The sequence below is a fragment of the Ammospiza caudacuta genome, chromosome 4 (genome assembly GCF_027887145.1).
Source record: "Ammospiza caudacuta isolate bAmmCau1 chromosome 4, bAmmCau1.pri, whole genome shotgun sequence".
Lineage (NCBI taxonomy): Eukaryota > Metazoa > Chordata > Aves > Passeriformes > Passerellidae > Ammospiza > Ammospiza caudacuta.
In genome coordinates this window covers 6,143,444-6,167,753 of record NC_080596.1, presented here as the reverse complement: position 1 = coordinate 6,167,753, position 24,310 = coordinate 6,143,444, and the positions used below count along the sequence as shown (strand labels likewise).

The 24,310-nt window shown below is 35.8% G+C and overlaps 1 protein-coding gene across 1 annotated transcript in view; it reads right to left on the bottom strand.

The window, feature by feature from the left end:
- PDGFC (platelet derived growth factor C) overlaps nucleotides 1-24,310 on the bottom strand; it is a 122,025-nt gene that overhangs the window by 47,458 nt on the left and 50,257 nt on the right. Inside the window, exon 2 of the mRNA XM_058803885.1 lies at nucleotides 4,549-4,744. Within this exon, the coding sequence (XP_058659868.1) occupies nucleotides 4,549-4,744 (196 nt within the window). The remainder of the gene's footprint in view (nucleotides 1-4,548; nucleotides 4,745-24,310) is intronic.

The following is a 24,310-nucleotide window of genomic DNA, read 5'->3' as shown; positions in this document are numbered from 1 at the left end:
CAGAGGAAAAATATTCCCAGGATTAAAAAATTAAGTACTGAATTTGACAGGAAGAGGAAAACCAAGTCATACAGATTTTACCCTATGTTAGCACTGAGGGGTGCCTTCAGCTTAACTAATTTTCTGCAGGGAAAAGTTCCACAAATTACACATATCAAGCAGACAAGCTTTTAAGTCTCCTTCAAAACATTATAGGTTAATGCTTTACTTATACACGTAAATGAACAGACTCACATCTGCAGTTGCTAAAAGCCTCCCTCCCCCCTAAACAAACTATAGTTGATAATTTAAATTACTAGAGGCCTAAAGAGAGTTGGAAATTAGTGTAACCATCCTAAAATGAAGATGTTGCTAAAATGGTATTTATTATTCTACTATCAGTTAGTTCCACAGCCTTTTACTCGTGCATTTTATTCTTATCACCTTATCTACTGTAATTGCACTTTGGATTTGTGACACATTTCTGTGTTTTATTATATCTAATAAAATTCAGACTGTAATCATCAGATGATTAGAAAGAACAGCTGCAACCACTACTCAGATGAACAACTAGAGCCACTCCACGCACAGGGAAAGAGCAAGTTTGAGACATGCTCCTGATGGAAGAAAGATTCTTTCCTCTCCCTTTCCCATTCGTGCCTTGCACTGTAATGCTCCAACCAACTCACATCATCAGACTTCCCTTCAAGGTCAAGTGTAATATCTGTGCTCTTGCTGGAAGAAAGCTGAATCTATGTCCTCCTGTCACAGAGGAGTTAATCATAAAGCTGTTATCACTTCATGTTCTTATTGACAGAAAGTAAAAATTTGAACAACAAGCAACAACTGAGCAAAAGTCAGTTTTTGGTCAAGAAGAGTTATGGCAGCTCCCTGGCAATAGGAGCTGTCTGGCCCAGGAATCTAATGGCTATATGATTAAAACAGGATTGAGGGGATACCAGCATGAAAATAATGACCTGTCATATCAGCTACCATATCAACAGCAGAAAAACTGCATTTTCATTTCATCAGAAAGGGCAGGCGTACGCAATCCAAATTTGCAATGCCTCTGCTAGAAATTCACTGCCACTTTTATCATGTGAACAGTACTGCACAAAACACCCAAGAGTTACATCCTTCTCCTTTTTGTTTGGCTGGTTTGAAGGGGGATTTTTTTGCTTGTAACATTTTTCTTTTGCAAGTCACAACTGAAATCAAACACAGTGTATGAAACTGAAATTACCGTAATATTGCAGAGATTTATATATCCCTACTGTCAATCAAATGACCTACACCTCTTCTAGACACATGTATGGATCTAGTTTCCAAAAATAAGTGAAGTTTGTTGTAGTTCCCTTTGGAAAGGACACAGTGGGATTCTTAACATTTTGTCCATAGGAAGGATGAAGTGCAGATGAAGTAGAACTATTGCGAAAAAAGAAAACAAAAACCAAAAAGCATTGACTATCTTTAAAGGAATGAAAACACAATGTGCCTGAATTTCAAGTACATCACCATTGTAAACCAGTATAAAAATCACCTAGTTAAATACAGGCAAAATACCAGAATTTTATTCTAAAACCCCTATAATTTAAATTTACACAGCAATCATGCTTAAGACTGCTGAGGATTAGCAGAATGTGCGCTTTAGTACAGATGAGGCTGAGTCAGAAGGGCTGGCCTTAACATAGAATTTTTTGTAAAGCAAATTTGCAACATTAGTAAATACTGTAAGTTGAATGGCAAGTAAAATCTGAGTGGAAAAAAAAAGCCATGCAGGATCACTTTGATTTGCATTTGGGAAAATATTTGAAGTAGAGCAAAGACTGGTACCTGCAAAAGTCTGTAAAATGTGACATTTGCTCTAGATGAAAAGACTTCACTGAATAGTCTAAAATGTCAGAACTGACTTTGAAGAAATCCAGAGTCAGGTACAGGAAAAAATTTGCCATAGCTTCACGATACATCTATGACATTTTTTAGTCGCACTACTATTGTATTCCTGTTATAGAACTATTTTAAACAAAAAACACTTGCAACAACTGGATATGCTTGAGTTTCATTTTTCTCCAAATTCTGAGCAGTATTTGAATTACTAGGAAATGTAAAAACCGCTAATTATCTTAAGCTGATATACTCCAGACCATTCTCTCATTGGCTGTATGAGCTGACACCACAGGGCACCACAGTCTGCAGAGATGATGGAGAAAGTTCTGGCATTACCCAGAACAAGCAGCTTAAGAAACAGGTAGAGGGACTGAAAACTGTGCCAATGACCACAGCAGGTAACTCATGATGTTGTCTCATACACTACAGAAGGGAGAAAATAATATCCTGATACACACTCTACTCTGCATAGAAAGCCTAATGTTTCCTGGTTGCAGTTTTTAATTAGTTTCAGTCATATGTCAGAGCTAAAGGTATAGAATTATAACAGATTAAACTTCACAATGTTTCATTCTGTCCTTTGTCATATAAACTTGCTTTTGGAGAAATGGTTGAGCACTCTGCATCAACAGCACTAATTTGAGAGTTTCAAGATGGCAGAAAAACAGTGTAGTAATAAATACTGTGGGATATAGTCAATAAAAAACCCTTAGTTTTTCTACACAAAGTATTGGAAGAAGTATAAATAATTTTATTAGGAACCCTAAGGGTAACGAATGCAAGACATAACTCGTAAAGAGATATTACTCAGGTAACCGGTAACTTCCTTGACCTGTGTAGAATTATTTTACATATTTAATGTGTCTCTTAGTGATTTCCTCAACTTGTTAGTTATTTATACTCCCTTTACATCAAAAAAGGTGCAATTTCTCTTCCTTTACTGAACTTGCTATTGAAATTAAAGTTCAGAGGAATCCTAGAGTTAAAATCAAAAATATAAATCTTTTCCAGAGAGAAATATAACTCTCCTTTTAATCTTCCAAGCCAAAAAGCCCAGTATTTTTTCAGCAGGACACATATCAGGAATTGCAGTCCTACAAGTTCCTGGTATCCCTGCACAAATATGGGCGTGATAAGATTCTGGGTGACTTGCTACTGTTTCTTAATTTGTCAGTCCTTTTGTATGTAGCATTTGTTTACTTAAAATAAATCTACTCACAATTAAAATACTGTTCTAGTTATAATATTATAAAATATTTTAACTTATCTTCTCTTTTTGCAAGTGGATGAATGAGTCAGCCTACCTGGATTTTCTTTTACTTGCCACTTCACTCTGCCATGTGCAAAGAAAAAGCAAGCTAAGTTTTTACTTGAAGAAAAGACTTATTGTGCAAAGGGAGTGCACTCATTCAAGCAAATCTATGTTTATAGTTGTTAGTATAGTACTGATATGGCCTTGGTAATTATTTCCTTTAGAATTATGAGAAAAAGATATTTATCTATCTGTTATAAACACCTTCTCCCAAACTAAGGATAAGTGCAACAATAACCTTTAAAAAACTCTAAAAAATTCAAATTTGTTATTAAAAGTTGATACAACATGTAAAACCAATGGAATAACAGTTAATTAGAAAAACTGAAAACAAGAATCAAGCCAAATGTGTGTATGATACACACAAAAATAAAAAACAAACCAGAAAAACAAAAAAACCCCAAAAAATTACTTTGAAACAAAAATCTTGTGTGAAGTACTTCTCCAGGAAGAAATCAAATGAGAAAATGCCATTTAAATAACATACTTTATTTAATTTACTGAAGAGTCCAGACAATGTACCACTATTCACACATCAGGACTTTTTATGATGTGTCGCTGAGATGTCAGACAAATATAGGATACAAGAGTTTAGGGTCTCTCCTCTTTCACCCTCCCACAGGAAATATCATTCCTACTGCCTCACAAAACATCCAAAACTTTATCAACCACATGGCTTGGTTCAGAACTATATCTGTGCTGATGTCTGTTATGTCACAACTGTTTCTCTCCCAAATTACAAAGCTTTCAGCTGAGAATCCTGGAAGGAAACAGAGATTCCACAAGTCCTACAGAAACCTTTGCCAGTGACTGAGTATGAAGATGCTTATTGAAGTCAGGACTAAAACAGTACCACTGAAGAATGTCAATTAGCACAGTACTTTAAGTGCTGTTTTTCACAGATAACTTGACAATTTAAGGCCATTAAAATATTGTAGTGTGTGGGGGAGTCTTAAACAGCAATGTAGTACTTTTTGTCATGACCTGAATTCTCCTTCAGGTAACTTACTCACCAGAATTTACTCTGTAAAAATTAGACATTCATCATTCTAACACTCCGTCAATAATATTTTCCCAGATGTCAAAACTTTCACTTGAGAGGGAGATTAAATATGTCACATTTTTGTGTTGTAATATATCTATGGCCTAGATACTGAATGAAGAAGTAAAAATGGGAGCACCACAGAGCTTTCAAGCATGAAAACCTCCCCTAGCACTATAAAATAAAATAATAAACCAATACTTTAAAAGATCCATTTTATACATAAATTAACATGCAAGTGTCGATTTTGCAAAACTCAAACAATAGTATTTTCTTATCTCAATCACATCCTTTCAGAATTTCCTAAGTGAAGGGGAATGTAACTTACTTGCAAATGTCATCTTCTGGGTCCTCAAGCCCAAATCTCTCATCAAAAGTAAGTTGTATCCATACGTTTTCATCAAGTGCTACCAATCTCCACACCAGCACAGTGTTGCGTGGGTATGTGTGTGGAAACTTGGGGCTGTGAATACTCCCATTAGTAGTCACAGTAATTATCTTCTCATGGTGAGGGTCCTGCACACCTACAGGAAGGACAGAAAACAGAGGCATCAATACTCATTCCTTCTCCTTTTCCCAAAGTCTCAGCACAGTATGCACAGATAAAGATGTTTTTGTCTTGTTTGCTTTTCTTCGTCTGGCAAAAATTTCTGCTTGAAAAGTCCATATAATAGCAATAAGACAAGGGTTTTTCTAAAACCTGATATTGTCAAATTGGTACGTCACTCAGTAAATTATAGGAATTCTCAGAGGTAGCTATTAATAAATTTTGCAACAAAATAAGGTCGTAGTTTTATACTGGAGATTTTATATTACTTTCTTTTCAGCTATTCATTGGGCTTTTAGATATTTTACCTTATTTTTCTGATTTTTCTTTATAAACAGCATTCTCATGAACATTCATTTGAATTTATAAAAGGCATACATATTTCAGTCTACTATGAAAATACACACTGCAATTGTTTACCTCCATATAGCCATATATAAAGGTTGACAGCTAAATGAATGTAGTGCAAGAAAAGAAGGCTACAGACACACATTGCTATTTTAAAAGAATCAATCTATAATTAAATATAATTTAAAGTGTGATAAACTTTTGCCTTCTATTATTCTGGACTTGTGCCTTCTACTTTTGTTATGAAAATGGCAAATTTTCTTTTAAGTAGAATAGCTGCTTATATCAAGCTAATGGAGTGTGGTCTTGCCAACATCCACATACACTTGCAGAGGACTGACTGCAGTAAGAGAGGACAGCATGCAGTAATAATAAAAAAGGCATGCAACCAGAATTCCTAATTTAGATACTTCATTGGGTTTTTGTTAGCTGAGTCACAAACATTTTTGTATAATGTACAGTCTGTCAGCTGAGCTGCTTGCTAAACACAGGAGCCAACAATGATACAAATTACTTTCCCAGAGATTAGTGCACCAGAGTGCTATTTCCAAAGCATTCAAAGGATCACCATTTCAGATAAACATGTCAAAGTGTGGTATCTGATGACATTATACTTAGTGGTACTTTTTGTCCTTAAAAACACAAACAGAAATACAAACCATTATATATATATCACAACATATTAAAAAGTGTTTTCTTTTGCATCATCAGGGCACTGATAATAACAGCACTGCAAGTAAGGACTGTAAATAGTCCAGTATCATGAATGAGAAGTCAATAAAAAAGGGGAAAGGAATGAAGACATATCTATTATTTAGTGAATTTCATCTCCAGTACCTTCAAGCTCTTCCATTTGTAATGGAAAAATATCTATTTGCTTTATACAAAACAGTGTTACATGAACATATCAAATTTCCACACACACCACTTGCTCCATTTCAAATATTTGCTTTCACACAGTGGAATTTCTTCTCTTACAAAAGAATTATTTTGTATGACTACAAAGACAAGTAATTGCTGTCACTGGAGAATGAAGCTTGTTATTTCTCTTCAGATAAGCAGCAATATTCCTTTTTATCTGCTCCACAAAATTTGTACCAGTGTACTTCAAAACTCTAGCTTTTTTCTACTGAGTTCATGCATGGTCTGAAAATTGCTTTTGACTAGACTGTGGAAAGCACAGCTACCTGTGCGTGGCTAAAATGAGACTATGGTTTTTGATCTTTGTGGAATGACTTTGCAATTCCCAGCTTTATTCTAGGTATAAATCAGTCCAAGTTACACTAAAAAGGCAGTAACAAGCTCACTCAGATCTACAGCAGTCAGCTGCAGAACTCCAAATCTATAAACATAGCTGTTGTGGTCTGTCTGCCCTTCTATGAGCAGCCATCTTCCCCACGCTCATCCAGATGTTCCTCCACTGTCCAAAAAAAAAAAAAAAAAAAACCCAAAAAAAGGAAATAGAAAAAAATTATTACTGTACAAACAGCATTGAAAAACTCTGAAGCATCAGTTTAGGTGAAGATTGAGGCACCATCTCAGCCAGGAGACAACTGGGAAAATAGGGATAGACAAGGACCAGAACAATGCATTTGCATCTTCAGTAAAAAGCTTCAGCAGATGATGAGCAACTGAGATCAGCTTCAGGAGAAAGTCCTGGAAATGAGTCAAACTAGAGAGGAAAAATCCCTGAGCTGCCCTAGAGATACGACACGGTAACACTTATTAGGAAAGGACAGCACACACTTAACACAGCCTGAAGTTGAAGAATGAGTCGCCGCAGTCGTCTTTGAAGTGGTACAAGATGCTATCACCAGATTTATACATCCATCAGTGCAGAAAGTCTGCCCCTGAAAATTACAAGATTCCAGGCATTCTGAAAGCACGGTGCCTAACCCCTTCCACCCATGTAGAAATGCAGATGAAAAACCACAGTATCACCAAACAGATCAGTAGATGCCACTGTAAACTGAAATTAAACCCACCGACTAGGCAAGCTCATTCCTGCCTACTTCAAAGTAAGTCTCTTCCCCCATGGGCACAACACATTTCACAAAGATCAGCACTGACACTTTTTAAATATAGCAAATACCTCTTTCTTACTACATTGTAATCTCTACATTTTAGCAAGGGTCATGGTTAAAACTCAGACAAATTGCATGCAGTTCAGGAGACAGAAGAAGAGAGGAGCACCATGGGTGGAATAATGACCTCAGGACTGATTCATTTAAAAGGCCACAGTACTGGAAAAATTAGTTTTTAGATCTCTTTGTTAAAACAACACTTTTTCCACAACAGGACAACTAATCACAGTTGGTAATCACACAGTCTTAATATATATTATTTTGTTAATTTCATCTTATAGCCCTAAATTATGAAAAAACAACTTTTAGACCTTCAGAAAGAACATTAGCACATGTATGGTTATAACTGCTTAAAAAAATAAACCCAAATCCAAACATAAAAAAGTCTGAACTCCAAATATTTACCAATAAACATTAGACATGTTCCAGATATACAGAAATGTTGCAGTTTGTGAATTTTTTGTTATAAAACTGAGAAAAATATGTGCCAGTAACTGTTTGGTCATTACCACAGAACTTGAGAGGGAAACAGGGTTTTTTAATTAATTGAAAGGATTTCCAGACAGCATTCCCATATAATTTTTACAACACACCCATCTGTACAGAAACAGACTCTATATTAGAAATTCTTTAAAAAGTAACATAACATCCTATTTCTTCCTCTTTCACCAGAATTTCAAGAAGCACTAAGCCTGCTTTCAAAAGCAGTAACTCAAGCCATGCAGGGGTACCTCTTTCTGACCTGTCTCTGATTCAGTTGCCTCCAGGCACTTCTTAGCTATTATTTGAATACAACAGTCAAAAGTAATTTAACTCTTTTTGCCAGGCACAAAAGAAAAACTGGAAAATCATCTGTTATTGGCAGAAAATTGAAGGCAAATACCTCTGTTCTACATTGTTTGCACATAAAAAGGCTATCAGGGCAAAGTCATTCAAAGTCATACAAATGCTGCTATGCAGAGACCTCTGGAGACCCCCAGTCCCAGCTCCTGCTCACACCAGAGCAGCTCAGTCATTGGAGGGTTGCATTTTCTGGACAATGTCCAAAGCCCCTCACACATGGAGACTCCAAAGTGCCTTGGGATAACTTGTTCCATTGCTGCACTGCCTCTCTAGGAAAGATGTTTTTAGATATTTTTTCCTAATATTAAATTTGATCCTCTCAAGCTGCAACTTTTTAGCCATGATTCTTTTGTTGGTTTTGTGAGGCTTTTTTGTTTATTTGTTTTGGTTTTTTTGGGGAGGTAAAGGGGAGTTGGTTGATGGGTCCTTGGTTTTTTTGGGGATTGGGGTTATTTTTTGTTGTTGGGGTTTTTTGTTTGGTTTAGGGGTTTTTTGTTGTTGCTGGTTTTGGTGGGGGTTTTTTGTTGGTTTTTGGGGTTTTTTTCAGGATTCATTCTCATATTACCAGGAAGAGTTTAACTTGTCTATCCCTTGCAACTGCTCTTCAGTCAACTGGGGGCCTGCTATGGCTGCCTCAAAACTTCTCTCCCTCAAAAAAACAAGCCCAGGCTCCTCACTTCCATCACTGCCTGCCACCAGCCAGCTGAGCCTTCAAGCCTGGCCATCCAGACAGTGTTCAACCTAACTAAGCAAGCAGTCTACTCTTCCCAAACTTTTGCCTCAAGTGGCACAAGAGATGTTTTTGAAGCTCGCAGGGTTTGCTTTCATCATCGACTTTTCCAGTTTATGATGACTAAGAGTATAAAAGGTTAATACTGACTTGCTGTATCTCCCAAGAGAGCTTCCCTAAGCAGAGTGATCTGCAGCTTTTCTGGGATACATTTCTTGAGTTGGATCTTCTGTGAATTTTCCATTTTCATTTGCTTCTATAATACAGCTACCTATTTTAAGTCTTGACATGATTCTTCAAGCATCAGAAAGAAATTAGAGAGATGAACACTACCCTCAGTACACACACACAGGATCTGTCAACATCACAGCATGATAAATTAAACCTCAAAATAGAAATCTGATAATTTGCACAGTTACATGCTACCCCAAATCAGAAAATTCAATTTTTAAAGTATCATATGGATATAAAGTAACAAAGTAGGAACATGTAAGATAAATATTACATTTTGTTTACATTACTCCTCCCTCTGACACATACTTAACTCACACACTTCGAAAGATGTGAAAACATTCTAGTTCACACAACTCAAGATGAATGCATAGAAAAACTGTATTTGCTTTTATTAAATCCTACAATTTAACCTATTCCTTTTTTCTTCAGTTACTATTTTGAGTACAAACTTGTACTGTTACCTTAGGCACTGAATATCATACACTATTTGACTGCTGGCTAAAGCTCTTTCTGCCTTTCATATTATGTTAAAGACTGAACACAGATGAAGTGAGCAGAGAAGAAAAAGTTCTGTAATTGATCTTCAGGAACCCTCAGTTTTGGCAGCTGGCCCAACAGGGAAGGACAAAAGGAAGAAAAAGAAAGGGAGGACAGAGGGGTGGAGGGGGGAAGACATCAATGGGTGACAGAGCATGGAGTTGCAGTAGCAGATTTAATAAAGTTTCCACACAGCTGTGAGATTTAATGTCCTGCAGAAGATAATAATGACTGATCAGAAAGTAACAAACATTTTTGATTCCAAATTGCATTAAGAAACAGAAATGAATTTATACTTTTACTTTACAAGCTCATACTTTATAACCTTCAAGTATTCTGCCAGCACTATGTCTAGTACTCTGGCTTCTGCTCAAATAAGAGAATGGCAATTAAACAGGGCTGGTTTTTTGGTGGGGTTTTCTTGGTAGGTTTTTGTTTTTGGTTGGTTGGTTGGTTGGCTGGTTGTTGTTGCGGGTTTTTCTTTTTTCTTGCACAGTAAATCTTCTTGCATTAAAAGTAACCTCTTTTGAGATCTGTTTTCAGACCGAATTCTTTTGGAAGGCAGTCTTGGTCCTGAACTTCTCAATATCTTTTAAAACTAGATAAATACTACATTTTAGCCAAGATAAAGAATTCCTAGTGCTAAATGTTAGATGAGGTAACTTTTTGCTGTTATCACATGCTCAAAGATGTAATTATGGTAGAGTGTTTCAATAAGCATTTATTCCAATGTCCACAGGTAAAGTCTTGGCTGCACTGGCATCAATATTAAAGCCCCTGCTGACTGGAATATGACAGGAATTCCATCTATGCTAAATACATAAACCTGTTAGAAGTTTTTTATAGTGGACTGATAATAATATGATCTTTATCCTGAAAAAAATAGGATTATTATGAATTCCATATTCATAAGACAAATACATACACCAGTCATTCAAAAAGTAACAAAGTAGTCTGTAATATAAAAATTAGCAGTTAAAGTTATTATAAATATTCTTCTTTTCTCTTAGGGATAAAATAAATATCAAGCTCATCCTTTTTTTTTTTTTTTCTCATCTCTTGTTTTTTTTTTTCCTAGTAAAATTATTATGCAGTAACCACCACAGAACAGTCTCTACTCAAGGATTTCTCCCTGCCTCTGTCCTCTAGCTTGAGTGTTCATCTTAGACAGAAGAGGCATCACTTAAGGAAAGAAAATTCTGGCCTCTTCTTAAAACCAATGCTGCTATTATATTCATCAAAATAATCCACAATCGTGACTTTTTTTTCTGGAGGTGCAAAGCTATAAAGAGGAAAGGATATCAAATGTCTAGCAGCAAGTGTTTCAGAAGTTTTAAAGGCACTATATTATAGTTCATTCCATTGCCTTTTTTTTTTTTTTTACTTTAAATTATTTCCAATTCATTTACATATGTGGGTATGGTCTCTGAATGTCAAAGCAGTACCTAAAGGTGCAATGACAAAAACAAAGCCACAACAAAATAGAGGAAGAAAGGGTGGAAAATAGACAGAGAGAGAGGAGAGGAAAAGGGAAAGAAGGTAAACCATCATTCTGAGTAGATCACTCTCCCTACCATGAGAGGGACTGGCAGATAGTAAACAGCTCTATGATCAACAGTATGCAGGGCAAACAAATGTAATCAGCCTAAATACCTGGCCTTCACTCTGCAACAGATGAGCTCTTCATGACTTCTTCATCTTCCTGCAACAAGACCACTCTTAACATTTTTCTTCCCTGCTATATTTCAGAGCCTCAATCTGCTAAATAATATTTTTTATATTTTCCCATTTTCTCTTGCCCTACTGAAGGGGGAAACATTTTAGGCAATCTCCACTCAAAAGTCCCTCTCTGCAAAATTATTTCAATTGAAAACAGTTGAAGCCAAAGCAAACCATAAGAGTATGCAGGGACGGATCCATTTTCCAGCTCCATCTCATAGAAGGCTAGAACATCAGGTTCCTTTAATAATGAACAGGTAAAATGAGTGGTCCTGAATGGTAACAAAACTCTGGAAGGGAAAGGCTTTTGAAAACTACGTACTTTAGTCTTAATTTTTAACTTTTAACTTAACACTTTGTTTTAACAAAATGGCATGGGATAGAAGGAACTGCAAGTCTCTTTGGAAAAGTAAAACTTGCTCTACATGAAAAATCTCAGTAGAAAAGACCTGCAGGATAATTTAATGCTGAGAGGGACTAGGAAGCAAACAAAAACAGTTAACCAGGAAACCAGGAAAAGGTTTGCTCAGCTGGAGATATTTATATCTACTAAGAGATAACAAAGTTATTTATTTACTTTATAAAGAAGAGGAAAAAAAGTATTTTTAAACTCTTACGTGTTTGGGAGGTTTGGGTGAAGAAATATTAGTACTTTCAAATCTGTAATCTTTCCAGTTCTGTTACTAAAAATAATTGTTTCTTTTTTTCCTATGGGAACTGATTTAGAAGAGTTTTCAAAAACATAATTTAATTCTGACATGTAAACAAATATCAACAGGAAGTACAACTATAAGTAGTATCTACAGCAACAACAGAAACACGAGTGAATATAAAAATAATCACATATAAATGTTCAAGCCCAGTGCTTCCAATTTGTTTTCAATTTTATTACAACAGTGCTTAGAAGCTACATCCAAAATTAGCTTTGTTAGTACTGGAGACCACACACATGCCCACGCAGTATCAGCCAGCCTGCCTTGGAAAGCTGTACATACCAGCCGAGATAGGAAGGGACAGGGAAACAGAGCAGTATTTCCCTGATTTTCCAGACTGTGCAAGGCACAGAGTGGTTACAAGTGCAAAAAGATAACTTCAACAAAACAATGAAATGAAACTGGATTTCCTTTCATCTCTGTTAAAAGCATTAGTTTCAATGCCATATATTAAAACCTACTTGTAGCTCATTTCTCAATACTAGCTACGGCTCTTCGTATGCTTTTAAATTCATGTGATTCATGTCCTTTATAGAAAAAATCTTTTAAAATTCTTTAAAATCTAAATAATTTCAAACTTGCACTTCTTGATCTTAAGACAGACTTTGCTGAAAAACAAGGCTTAATTTTATTATGCCCCTTTTCTTTATGGTGCCTTCAGTTTATATTGTGCAGCACTTGTTAAGAGCAGATACTAGTAAACATTTGGGAAAAAGATTATCCATGGTCCATGTGGAATTCAGTCTGAATAAATAGACTCTATGGATATGGAATGTGTTAAACAGCTCTCTTTCATTTTAAGTATTATTCAGAATGAAAAAAATAATCCTAGACTGATCATGTTTCAAGAGGTGGAAAGAAAAAAAAATAAGATAAAACTATCACCCTAATCTTTAGAAACACCAGCCCTGAAATGCTTTGGTTTGCTGTTTGCATTGTTTTGCTACTTGTATGGATTTTATTTTTTTAATTCTTTACACAGAAGACTATGTTATAAATAACGCAATTCAAACATTTATGAAGATCATCAGTAATAGTCCAAGTTCTGAAAAAAAAGGGCTATCCAATACCATATTGAAAAGCATTACTGTAAATACTTTTAGCCAGAAAATTACAGTGATGAAGTCCTGTAAGAGGGGACATAAAAGGAAACCAGAGACTGAAGGGTTTGTGCACTACAACTGAAGGCAGGAATGCAGCCCATGTAGGGTCAGTTTTACCTACACAGCAAGAGTAACTATAAGAATGAAGCCCATGTGGCATTCAGTTCACTATCAAAAATGCAGAGGGTCCTAAGCAAAACTCAGTACAGAAGTGACATTGCTACTGGAAACTCCAAAAACCAGCTGATAAGTCCCAGGCTTATCTCACATACACACAATATGTACCTCCAGCATATTATTGTATTAAAAAGGCAAGAGAAACAAAGAAAATATTATAAAGAAATCATTTGGCATATTTTTATGTATTTTCTGAACTAGACTACACTATACTTCCAAATTCAGAGACACAAAAACATTACATCTTTAATGTCCATTTAAGCAAAAAAATATTTTATCTGGTGTTAGCCTGTTAAAACAGAGCTTTTGGAATAATATTATGTCTTCACCTTATTAAAATTTGATTCCTAGAAGATGATTTCACAGGAAGCAGTCATGTATTATCAATACAGGTCTGCAGAGATGAATGCAATGCAACTGTTATTGAACTGGAAGACCTTCAGGCAGACAGTACTCAGTAAAAATCAAAATTGAAACATTAACTTCTAATGTCTTTGAACGGAAGGTTAAATCATGCAACACTTCACAGTATTTGCATGTATGGAAGAAATTTAGAAAGGAAGCAAAAGTCCAGGTACAGCAGACAGTCTGTTGATCTGCAAGGACAAAATGAGAAAGTTTTGTAGAGTATAAAAATACCATATGGAGAACTAATACTTTTTAAAACTCTGTTATCATGCATCTCTCATCCTGCTGGCTATTGAACTCGTGCATATGTGAAAATCAGAATCTGCTTTTACAGACCACAATGACAAGAAACTGATATTTAGACAAACTGATGAGAATTTTCTCAGGACAGAAAGATTTTCTAGCTTCAGGGAGAGAACTCTTGTCATTCTCTCTAAAAAAGTAAAACACTTTTCCTTTTCAGGTAATTGCAAGTGGTACGAGCCTAACTGGTCATTCAGTCCTTACTCTTCAGGGAAGACAGATGAACAATAACATCACACTCCAAACAATTTATCCTTGTTTTCCTGTGACCTTTGTATTTTTCCAAAGACCATAATGGCATGATGGAGTACCCATAAGAGACCTGTATTCCATAGGCTAGTGGGTATAAAATACCATAGGCATATGGTATTTTATGTAAAAAACACTTCAAAAAGTCCCTTTTGCTTATCTAGTATAGCAGGTGTCTTTAAGGAGGGCTGACAGCAGGGCCCAAGCACCATCAGTCACAATTTATGCCACTGAAAATGTTATATGCAGTGCTGCAGTCTTCAGAAACATATTGATACACTGATTTAGGCATTACTCCCCAGAACTGCCAATGTTCACATATTTCCCATGTTAATTCATGATTTTATTTGTTCACAAACAATTTGGGATTTTTTCCACAAAATAAAACTTTCTGTCCAGACAGACTCTCACTCTGCACTGCATTTGACCTGAGGCCGTGAAACAGGCTTCCAAAATTGATTGATAGCACTGGGATTACAGGTGTGTAGTTGGTTAGAAGTGTGTAATATCACAGGGTGGAAACAATCCTCTCAAGTGCCTTCAATCCCAACCTCAACAGAGGTAGATAAAGAAACCCATTTGTCCACCAATAAATAAGACCTGTTTTCCTGATAATTTATCCTAGGTGAACAGTAAACTAGGTTAGGATACTTAATGAAAACCACTTTCCAGTCTCTTCACTCACATTTGGAAGGGGCTTTGGATGCCAGTTTGTATTGCCATTAGAAGTCCTTGGGGAGAAAGGTAGAACTATTTATTTCACAGGAAAAGAATTACACTTTTTAAGAGCAGTTTGGACAAGTTGAATTCAAAGTTCACATCACATCACATGAGTCTCAAGACAAGAAGGAAATTAAATGCCAGAACTCTGTTTACCAAAGAGAAGGTAAATAGAAATAATTTTCCCATAGTTACCCTTGGAGTCACTACAGAATGATTCAAGCGTTAATCCCTGTACTGGAATTTTAAGAGTTATTTATATTTTAAAATAGAAGAAAACTATAATAATTTCAATTAAATGAAATTGTGCCTTATATTAATGCACTGCATTTTCCAGGGCATAGCAGCAAGTTACTATATGAAAGAGAACAGCTTTTGTAAAGATTCACATCTCAATGCATGCTTCATTTATAACTTTATGCCTAAGAATTCCAATGCATCCCCAACAGAAGGCATTTATAAACAGCTTCAACACTAATAGGTGAAGCTAGCAATTCAATTGCAAAACAAACAAGATAGGAATATCAAGCCCTCAAGCTTATGCCTACATGTAAGTTAGTAGGAAAAAAACAATTAATACATGCTCAATCTAATCCAGCACTGCAATTAAGGAGATGTCTGAATCACTTGGTGATAAATGCTCTGCAATAACTAAACATATATATGTTACACATGATGGCTGAAGAAGAAAGTAAATATTTCTCATATCTAATCAGTTTCCCTCTGCAGAATTTTAGCAATATCAGTGTCTACAGACTTTGATGGTCCATAGGGTTGTTTTACTCAGTCCACCATAGCATTGCATGAAAAAGATTTCCATACACATAGAATGCTTAAGATGAATCTGAAGATTGTTAATTAATAGGTTACTGAAATTTTTATCCATGCTAATATTTTTTTCTTATTTCTAGGCACATTAGCAGAAGTCTATTTTATTAAAATAGCGCAGTTAAAAAATGATAATAAATAGAAAGGCCCAAAGTGCTATGGCAGATGTTTATTCGAAATTGAAATCTTGAAGTTAAAATTATAATATGCCACAGGTAAAGTATTATCTGCACATCAAAGCATCTCTGCTATAAAGAAAAATGAAGCACCAGATGCCAAGTGTTGACTACCTCCACTATGAAGCTGAAAAAGAGCCAAAGACTGCTGAATGAAAATCAACTGAGAATGTTTAGGATTTGGGGGTAGGTGAGGGTGGTCTTGTTGCTTCAGTTTCTGGTTGTTTTAGAGTTTTTTGAAACAGCATATTAACATGTTTTATATTTTTCAGGTCTTCTGTAAAAGCAGAAGTTAGGTTTCCACATTAGCAAATCTGACTTGATGATTGCTGATTTCACTCTTTTAAGACTTCTTCCTCACTGACTCAATTTGAGGGAAGTAATTGATTTATCTCTAGCTGGTTGCACTTTAAATAAACACAATTTTTTTTTTTTATCTCCAAATAAAGAAGTTTTCCTCTGATAACATTATTCCCTCAGATTCTTTTAAAACATGGGCATCATATACAGTTCTTCCAAGATGCTAAAAAAAGCAAGGGTCAGGAATTATTTCTTTTAATCTAGAGATGTCTTAAGTTCACCTCACTCCAAGTTTAGGTCTTCAGAGGAAGCAGAAAGAGGAGGATTGGTATTTCATGGTATCACTAATTTGCACAGAACTGAATGCAACTGAAATACTTCATTTCACAACAAGTTTAGGAGATTCTCTGCAATGAGAAAAGTTTTCAAAATAACCTTTAAATTGAGGTGTTACTGTTCAAAGAACTTTGCAGGACCATAAGCACTAAAAAACCCACTTTAAAACACGTCTTCTCTTTTAAATCTAACAAATACAGACTTGCTAACAGATATACATTCCTTCACAGGGTACTAACTTTATTCTGGTTTCAAATTCATTATTTTGTATATTTTAAAGAGAATTAAAGCTCACTCTATTAAAAGTAATTAGACTAATTCTTTCTAGATTATCAGCAGGGTACACCCAATACAAAGACCTGATGGTTTTAATTATTATTTTTACAAAATACCTATGTACAGAACTTTCACCTAAACTATTTAAACATTCTTATATGAAGAGCAGGATGACTTATGAGCTGCACTGTTGCAAAGAAAAACCACATGCATCCATATACAAGCATTTACTGAAGAACTCATGAAAAAATATAAATTCTTACACCATTTAATACTATTTGTTACTTCACAGTTCAGCAGAAGTACTTCTGTGATGTCTTTTCAAATTTAACGCTGTTGTTTAAAAAAAAAGTTTTTTTGGATGGAGATCTCAACCTAATCTTTTAATTTTTTATGGTATGTCTAATTACTGCTAAGTGCACTTCTGGAAGTAACATCAAATCTACTTGTAAGACCCAGGGAGTTCACAGCACAAGGGAAAGTGAGAAAATAATTAAAAGGAGTAACAACAAAATAAGTCATCATCTCATTTTGAAATCGGCCAAATCTGATGAAGGCTAAAGTGATCACATACTCTCAGCTCATGGGAATGCACATTTGCCTCTGAAAGATTCTTGTTGTACCAAATTGGAAGAGGAGAGCAGAAATTGTTTCTGCTATCTTTGACGCTGCAGGCCTAAAACTCATAAAGATGAAAGTCTTTGTGCCCACTTCAGAAGGGATGGATGTGAAATATATCAAATATCAGAGGCATTCATGAAGTCAACAGTGCTAACAGCTGAATTAAAACAAGTCCATACCATTAGAATCATTACTAGCAGAAAAAAAATTAAGGGTAGAAATTAAAAATGTGCCAGATTCAGACTAGCACAGTTCCAGGGATTTTTCAAATTACAACCCAAGGATGTCCTTGGATCAGAAGTAATCAGTCTTGGAAGGGAAAGGTCAAAAAAACCAGAAAGCTCCAGTTCACAGAGACTTGGAGAGATGTTAAACAGACTTTAGGAGTAACAAAAAGAACAGGGAAAACATCTCGCCACCAGCATCAGAAGTGGTTCCACACATCAGGAGAACAGAAAGCGCCCTCTTCTCCTCCCACAAGCTGTATTTCCCCTTGGCTCCGTTACTCTACCCCAGCTCCCTGCAGCTGAGAGCATCCCCAGCGCGGGGCCCTTCCGTGGGACACGGGGGGCGATGCCAGCCCCGGGACAGCCCCGCTCCTGCTGCTTACTCTGCCACAATCACTGCACTCAGGCTGGCAGCAGCTGCACTGCAGGGCAACTGGGGCTTCCAGGCAGTCCACAGGTCTTAGCAACACCACCTATGCACACCATCAGAGAGCCACTAAAATCTTATAGCCACTAGGCAATACCTTCCTTTTCACACTCTGGTAGAGAGCAATGCCTTTATGTTTGCTGGCTGGAGATAACAGAAGCCCTCCTTGATACAGGTACTCATCCCCGTGAGCCCAGAGTGTTTCAGCTGTTCTGGGCGCAGTTTTCCACACCATTATCAACTCACATACTAAAAGAATGGTACTTCACTGTGAGAGAAGAGATAGAAGAATGAAGATGTATTGGGACGTTCCAGACATTTGCAGTACTGATAAGGTTTCCTTTAGGAGACTTCCTACAAGGACTGAAGTTTCCACAAGGGTCTGCATTTAGACTTTGTCCAGTGTTGCTTATTACCCTCACTGCTCCTAGAGACTGCTCTAGGAAAATGTTAGGCAAAAGCTCAATTGAAACAAAGTAACTTTGTAAAGTAAAAATAGTATAGATTAATAAAGGGTCTAGAAGCACAGTTTCTTTCTTTATTTTGGCAATTCTTCATATACAACTCCCTCCAACCCCCAACAGCTGGAAGACTGGGTTTTCATTCTGTTTCCTGGTACATCCTGCAGACGACAGTAAACCCACTCTATCCATTTGCAAAATCACTTGCTTTCCTTGTGGCTGCTGTTAAAATTCAAGCTGATAACAAAACCATCCTCCTCCTCAAGGAGACAGACAGCATTCCCCAGCACATACCCCTCAAGCACTAACGCCTGGTGCAGAATGGGATTACGAGGGATCAGAAGCTGGCAAGTCTGGGTATCTACTCACAGCTAAGCCCAAAGCCATTCACAAACACAATATTCGGGGTGTCACTGAAGGCATTTAGTTATAGCTATTCTTGTTTTCAATTCTAATAATTCCCTTCACAGAACAACATTTTTTGTTAGTGCTACTAAAAAAGAGTGCCACATAAATTTTGAACAAAGTCAATGCTTTTCAGCAATTCCCAATTAAATATCCCAAGGACTTGTTTAATTCATCCCCTAAAGCTTTTACAGTTACTGTATGAAGAGGAAAGCAAAAGCCACTTCATTTTCTGTTATAAATTTCTATTTAATAATATTTATTCTAATTCTGGTTACAAGCCAAAATAATCATGTATCATTGTGAAAAGGCAGGACTGAAAATAACAATTATAAATTAACAAAAGCAACTAATGATAAATACTTACTGTGCCTGTCTACTCATGGAGATAAATCCTGAAAGATGATGAGAACCCCATCCCCTTTTCCAGCAGAGCATGTCATTATCTTTTCACCCGGCTCATATTACCAACCAGTCTGGGCTGGAACACCAGTCTTATATTGCTAACATAATAAAATCTTACACCTTTAGTACAATGGAATTTATCTTAAGTCAAAGCAAAAAAACCCCATAACCTGAAAACGTTTACTGACCGCCAAAGCTAAAGAAAACAGCTTATTTTCTTTAAGTGCACTAAACAGTTCACTGTTAATGTCTAGATTTTAATACTGCCTTAACATGAGAACACAAGAACTTCATTTTATCCTCCTTTACCACTGTCATTTATTTCTACGATTATTGAGGAATAAAAGCAGATAGAAGTTTGCTTTTTTCCCCTTTAAATTCAGAGTACTGTACCACTATTAATACCTAAATGTTTAAATTAGTCATAGTCATTTGATGACACAATCTACTGGAATCCTTCTCTTCTCTTTCCCTCTTTTATTCCATGTACATTACAGCTGGTAATGTGGATGAAATCCAGATGTTATGTAAAACAGCTGCAAATATGTGCTTCTATTTAAGCCTCCAGTACTTCTACTCATATACAGAAAATGCTTATACACTCAATGTCTGTGAGATCACTTCACTGGAAAAAAAATTAAGTCAGCTGCTATGCCTTGTTAACTGAAGTCAAAAAGAACCCTCAGCCAAACTCAGTTCTTAAAGCTGAATACCACTTAGATGATCAACTTATTCATTCAATGATAAAGCATACCATTTTGTGTAAAATTTTCGTACACTTTTTTCCTCCATAAGCTCACTATTTATCCCATTTTATTTTTTATTTTCATCCACATGTACATAACAGCAGTATTTGAAAGCTGATTACCTGTTCTCTTCCAAGGTTTGCCAAAGTTTTATCTGAATCTGCAGTCCTAGTTCATTAAGGCAAATGAAAGCCCTTGTTTTTCTCCCATTCTGTTGCTTTAATATAGAATCATATTGTTTCTATTCATAACACACTTTATAGGTAAATTAAGAGAGGAAGGAAATATTGATTAATCACTGCAGTAAAATCAAATAAAAAATCCAACCAATAAAACTCCAGTTCTAATATATGCATAGAATAACACCACATTAAGAACAGATTAGAGGGAAAGAAAAAGGAAAGAAGAGGACATTGATGAATTTTATTTTAATCTCAAGTAAATATCAGATTTGTGAAGTTCAATGTGAAATTATCAAATATCAGTGTTTGTATGCTTGCAAATATATGAGCAACAAAAGAAGGGCCATGGAGAATCTCCATTTTTATGGATGCATGGGGAAACGTAATGAAAAAGGATAAAGAAACTTTAATTGTTAGTCATCATGCCAGACTGTTTCCCAAGACTGGCCTCTTTAACAAAAAAAGGACAGAAAGCAATCAATTTTCTGCCATTTACTATGCAGCACCCAATAAAATACTTGGGCCAAATTAAGATATGTTATTTTTATTTATCCACGCATACACACACACAAAAACACCTTATGCACAATTCTAAATTATCATGTTTGTGAGGAGGCCTGTGGATATTTTCTCTGTAAGCACAGAGTTCTGTCTAAATAGCTCAGAAGGGATCACCTACCTGCCTGTGGCACACTTGGCCCCCAGATGAAATTCTGAGTGAGGTATCAGGCAGGGACTCTGAATAACAAAGCAGCTAGCTGCCCAACTCTAGATCACGAATTCCCAGTTTTTAATGCAGAGTGATCTTGCAGAATTTTAGCATAAGTGTGCAGCTGAGCATAGTCTGAGACAGCTGAATAATCTGAATAATAGAGAGGGGAGCATAAACTCAAGGAATGGTGAACCAGTTGCCCTGTGTGAGGCCACAGAGAAGTTCTGAATCCCAGAACTGGTCTAAGTTTAAGGAACAAACTGTCCAAACCTTTTCTACAAATGCAGTCCTGCAGTACCTTTCTCCTGCATGAGTGACCAAGATCAGACAGTGTATTTAAGAAAACTTTGATAGGTCACCATCTCCTGCCTAGTGAGTATCTAAGACAAAGTGAATATAAAGATAAACAATGTGTGTCACAACAGTGTAACTGCCAGGACAGCAAACACTGACAAACACCTTTCCCATTTCCACATGTTGCCATGCAGTAGTTCTGTGCACAAAAACCTCAGATGTAATTTCTCTCAAGTTTTTCCTTTTTTTTTTCCTTTGTCAGATCATAATTTTACTGCATTTGTTTGGGTTTGGAACATTGCAAAGGTTTTCCAATCAGAAAACTATTTAATGGATAATGAGAGTTCTCAATTTTGCCACTACAGCAGCAAAACCAGGCACTGCTTAACAAGTACTGACTGACAACATGGCTGGTTATAGACAGGATTATTATTATTATTAGTAGTAGTAGTATTGTTGTTGTTTTTGTTATTAGCTATTATTATTTGCTATTATGATTATTATATTTTACACTGAAATGTAGGTGAGATTATCAAAATGGCCACCTGCTTAGTTTGTGGAGTAATAGTTTACTGGTTATTATATTCAGAAAAGAAATGTAGAAGCGTGAAAATGTAACACAAAATTCCTAAGATTTTGAATTCATGATTGTTCACCAGGTTGAACTGGGAAAAAACAACTTGCAATTTAATTCCATATTATCCTACACTTTTTGGTTCTTAGCTTTTTAGAACAAAATACGATTTTTACAAGACATAATTCAGTATCAACTGCAGTCAGTCACTGACAGTAGTGGTGAAACTTTTAAATACATGAATTTTTAATAAAACACCTTTCTTCTCCCTGAATTATACTCTTTCATATCCCATTACTCATACTTTCCATTTCCATTTCCAAAAGCAGGAGTTTAAATTTCTTACTTAACAAAGATGAAGCATTACTCTTTCTCCTTATTTTAGTGTTTATGATTTACATCTCCTTTCAACTTTGAAAAAGGTTGAAGTGAATGGGATGGGAAAAAAGTCAGTTGGAAAAAAAGTCTTTGCTTTCTCTTATGGGGAAAAAATAATTTAGAAAATGTTTTCACCAAACACTTTTTATTCTTCTTTTCCCATCAAATGAATAGGAAAATAAGTATAAATATTTTAATCAGTAATTAACAACTTTTACAAGTTGAAACATTTCTGGTTTGTAAGACCACAGTTTTAAAATTTAAGCTTAAAACTAATTTTCTATTTTCCACTTACACATGCAAACTAAGTTTCATACATGGGAAGAAACCATGGAAAATACTGATGTTCTAATTTATGAAAAGAACTTAAAGGGTTTTTAAAATTTACCCAAATTGCACAGAAACCATGAGAGTTCTACTACTCTACTTTTTGCAGAGTAACTCTATTTTCCAAAATAAGACCTCCCTCAAGTAGCTTTCCATTGTTTTAGCAGATTCATTTAAGCTACTTTCATCTCTCTTAAAAGATAAAAATCTAGTCAACAGCAGAATACAGATCAAAAAGCCTTTGCCTTCAAAGGCAAACAACTTCAAATTATGGCTCATAAAAGAATAACACTCCAAATTTATTCACTGTGTCTTTGTTTCAGAAAGGTGTTTTAGGTATTTCTCCTACAAGTTCACCTTCTTTTCTCCTTCTACATAACTACCCTCATCACTAGTTAGTCTAAAAATGCAGTGAAAGCAAAGTATTCCTGGGACTTGGAAAAATCAGGATGGAGAATTACTACACACATACAGGTGTACAGGTGTTTAATATTTCCTAATTTAAATTAGCAGTCACTGAGTGCTTCTGCAGCCACCAAGAAGGTGCTGGGAGTGCTTTTTGATCAGATACCAAGATGAAACATTTCCATACCAGCTGCCTCCCTCCAGAAGGTCATGTGTGTAGTTAGGAAGCAGGCAAGCTAAACAAACTATTTTTGCAGCTTATTCTTGCAGCTGTCCTCATTCTCTTAATACAGCTGTGCAAGACATGAAAAGTGTACGTCATAATTAACTACTATGTTTTCACTTCTCATCTCCTCTATAAAAGGCATATAATCAGTCACTTCTATGCTGAAGCTCCTAATATACATCAGTATAATTACTGCTATAGTATTTCAACAAAACTTAACAAGTGCTATTTAGTCAGAATCATGGTGGTGCTTACAGTGTTAACTAATGGCTGCTGCTAGTGACAAATTACTCTCAGTAGATACTTTATACAGTTAATGTCATTTCTCTTTTGGCTGCATTACTATCAGATAATGAGATTACTTGTGCTTTTTGGGTTTTGTTTTTTGTTTATTTAAATAACTCCCAGGAGAAAAACTCCTAAAATTTTAAGATTAATTATAGGATACTCATGTCCTGTACTGTTTTGGTGCTGTTCCTATACTCTAATAAGCATAGTTTGGCAGGATTGTAACATTCTGCTGTTACCTAATTTTCTGTCAGACTATAGGTAAAAATTATTTATTTTTGATATAGCTGTACTACATAAATATACTTTTTTTAAAAGTCTGATTAAAATATCTGAGAGCTTTTCCAGTCTAAATATTTATTCTCGCTACTATTTTTGAGGTCTCCAGTTTCTGTAGTCACTCTCACAACTTTCACCAAGGTCTCATTGATGCACAGTCAGCTTCTGCCATCTCCCTGGGGATTACTCTCAGACTAACACATTGTTCACAATGATTAAATCCAGTGGGATGGGCTCCTCAGGAACACAGACGGTCTGAATTAGCAGCACCTTCAAAGAAAAAGGGTCTTCAGAGTAAAACTACTTTTTCAGACTACATCTACCCAAAGCCCAGCATAAGTCTAACAAAATTAGATTAAAAAAATCTGTGTTCACAAATGGCAAGAGCCAATCTTTGTCTCACAGAACCCAAGTTGCAGTCAGGAAGGAACATTATTATGAGCACACTTGCCATCTGTACTCAAATGCTAATGGCACAACTGGATTGACTGTATATGGACAG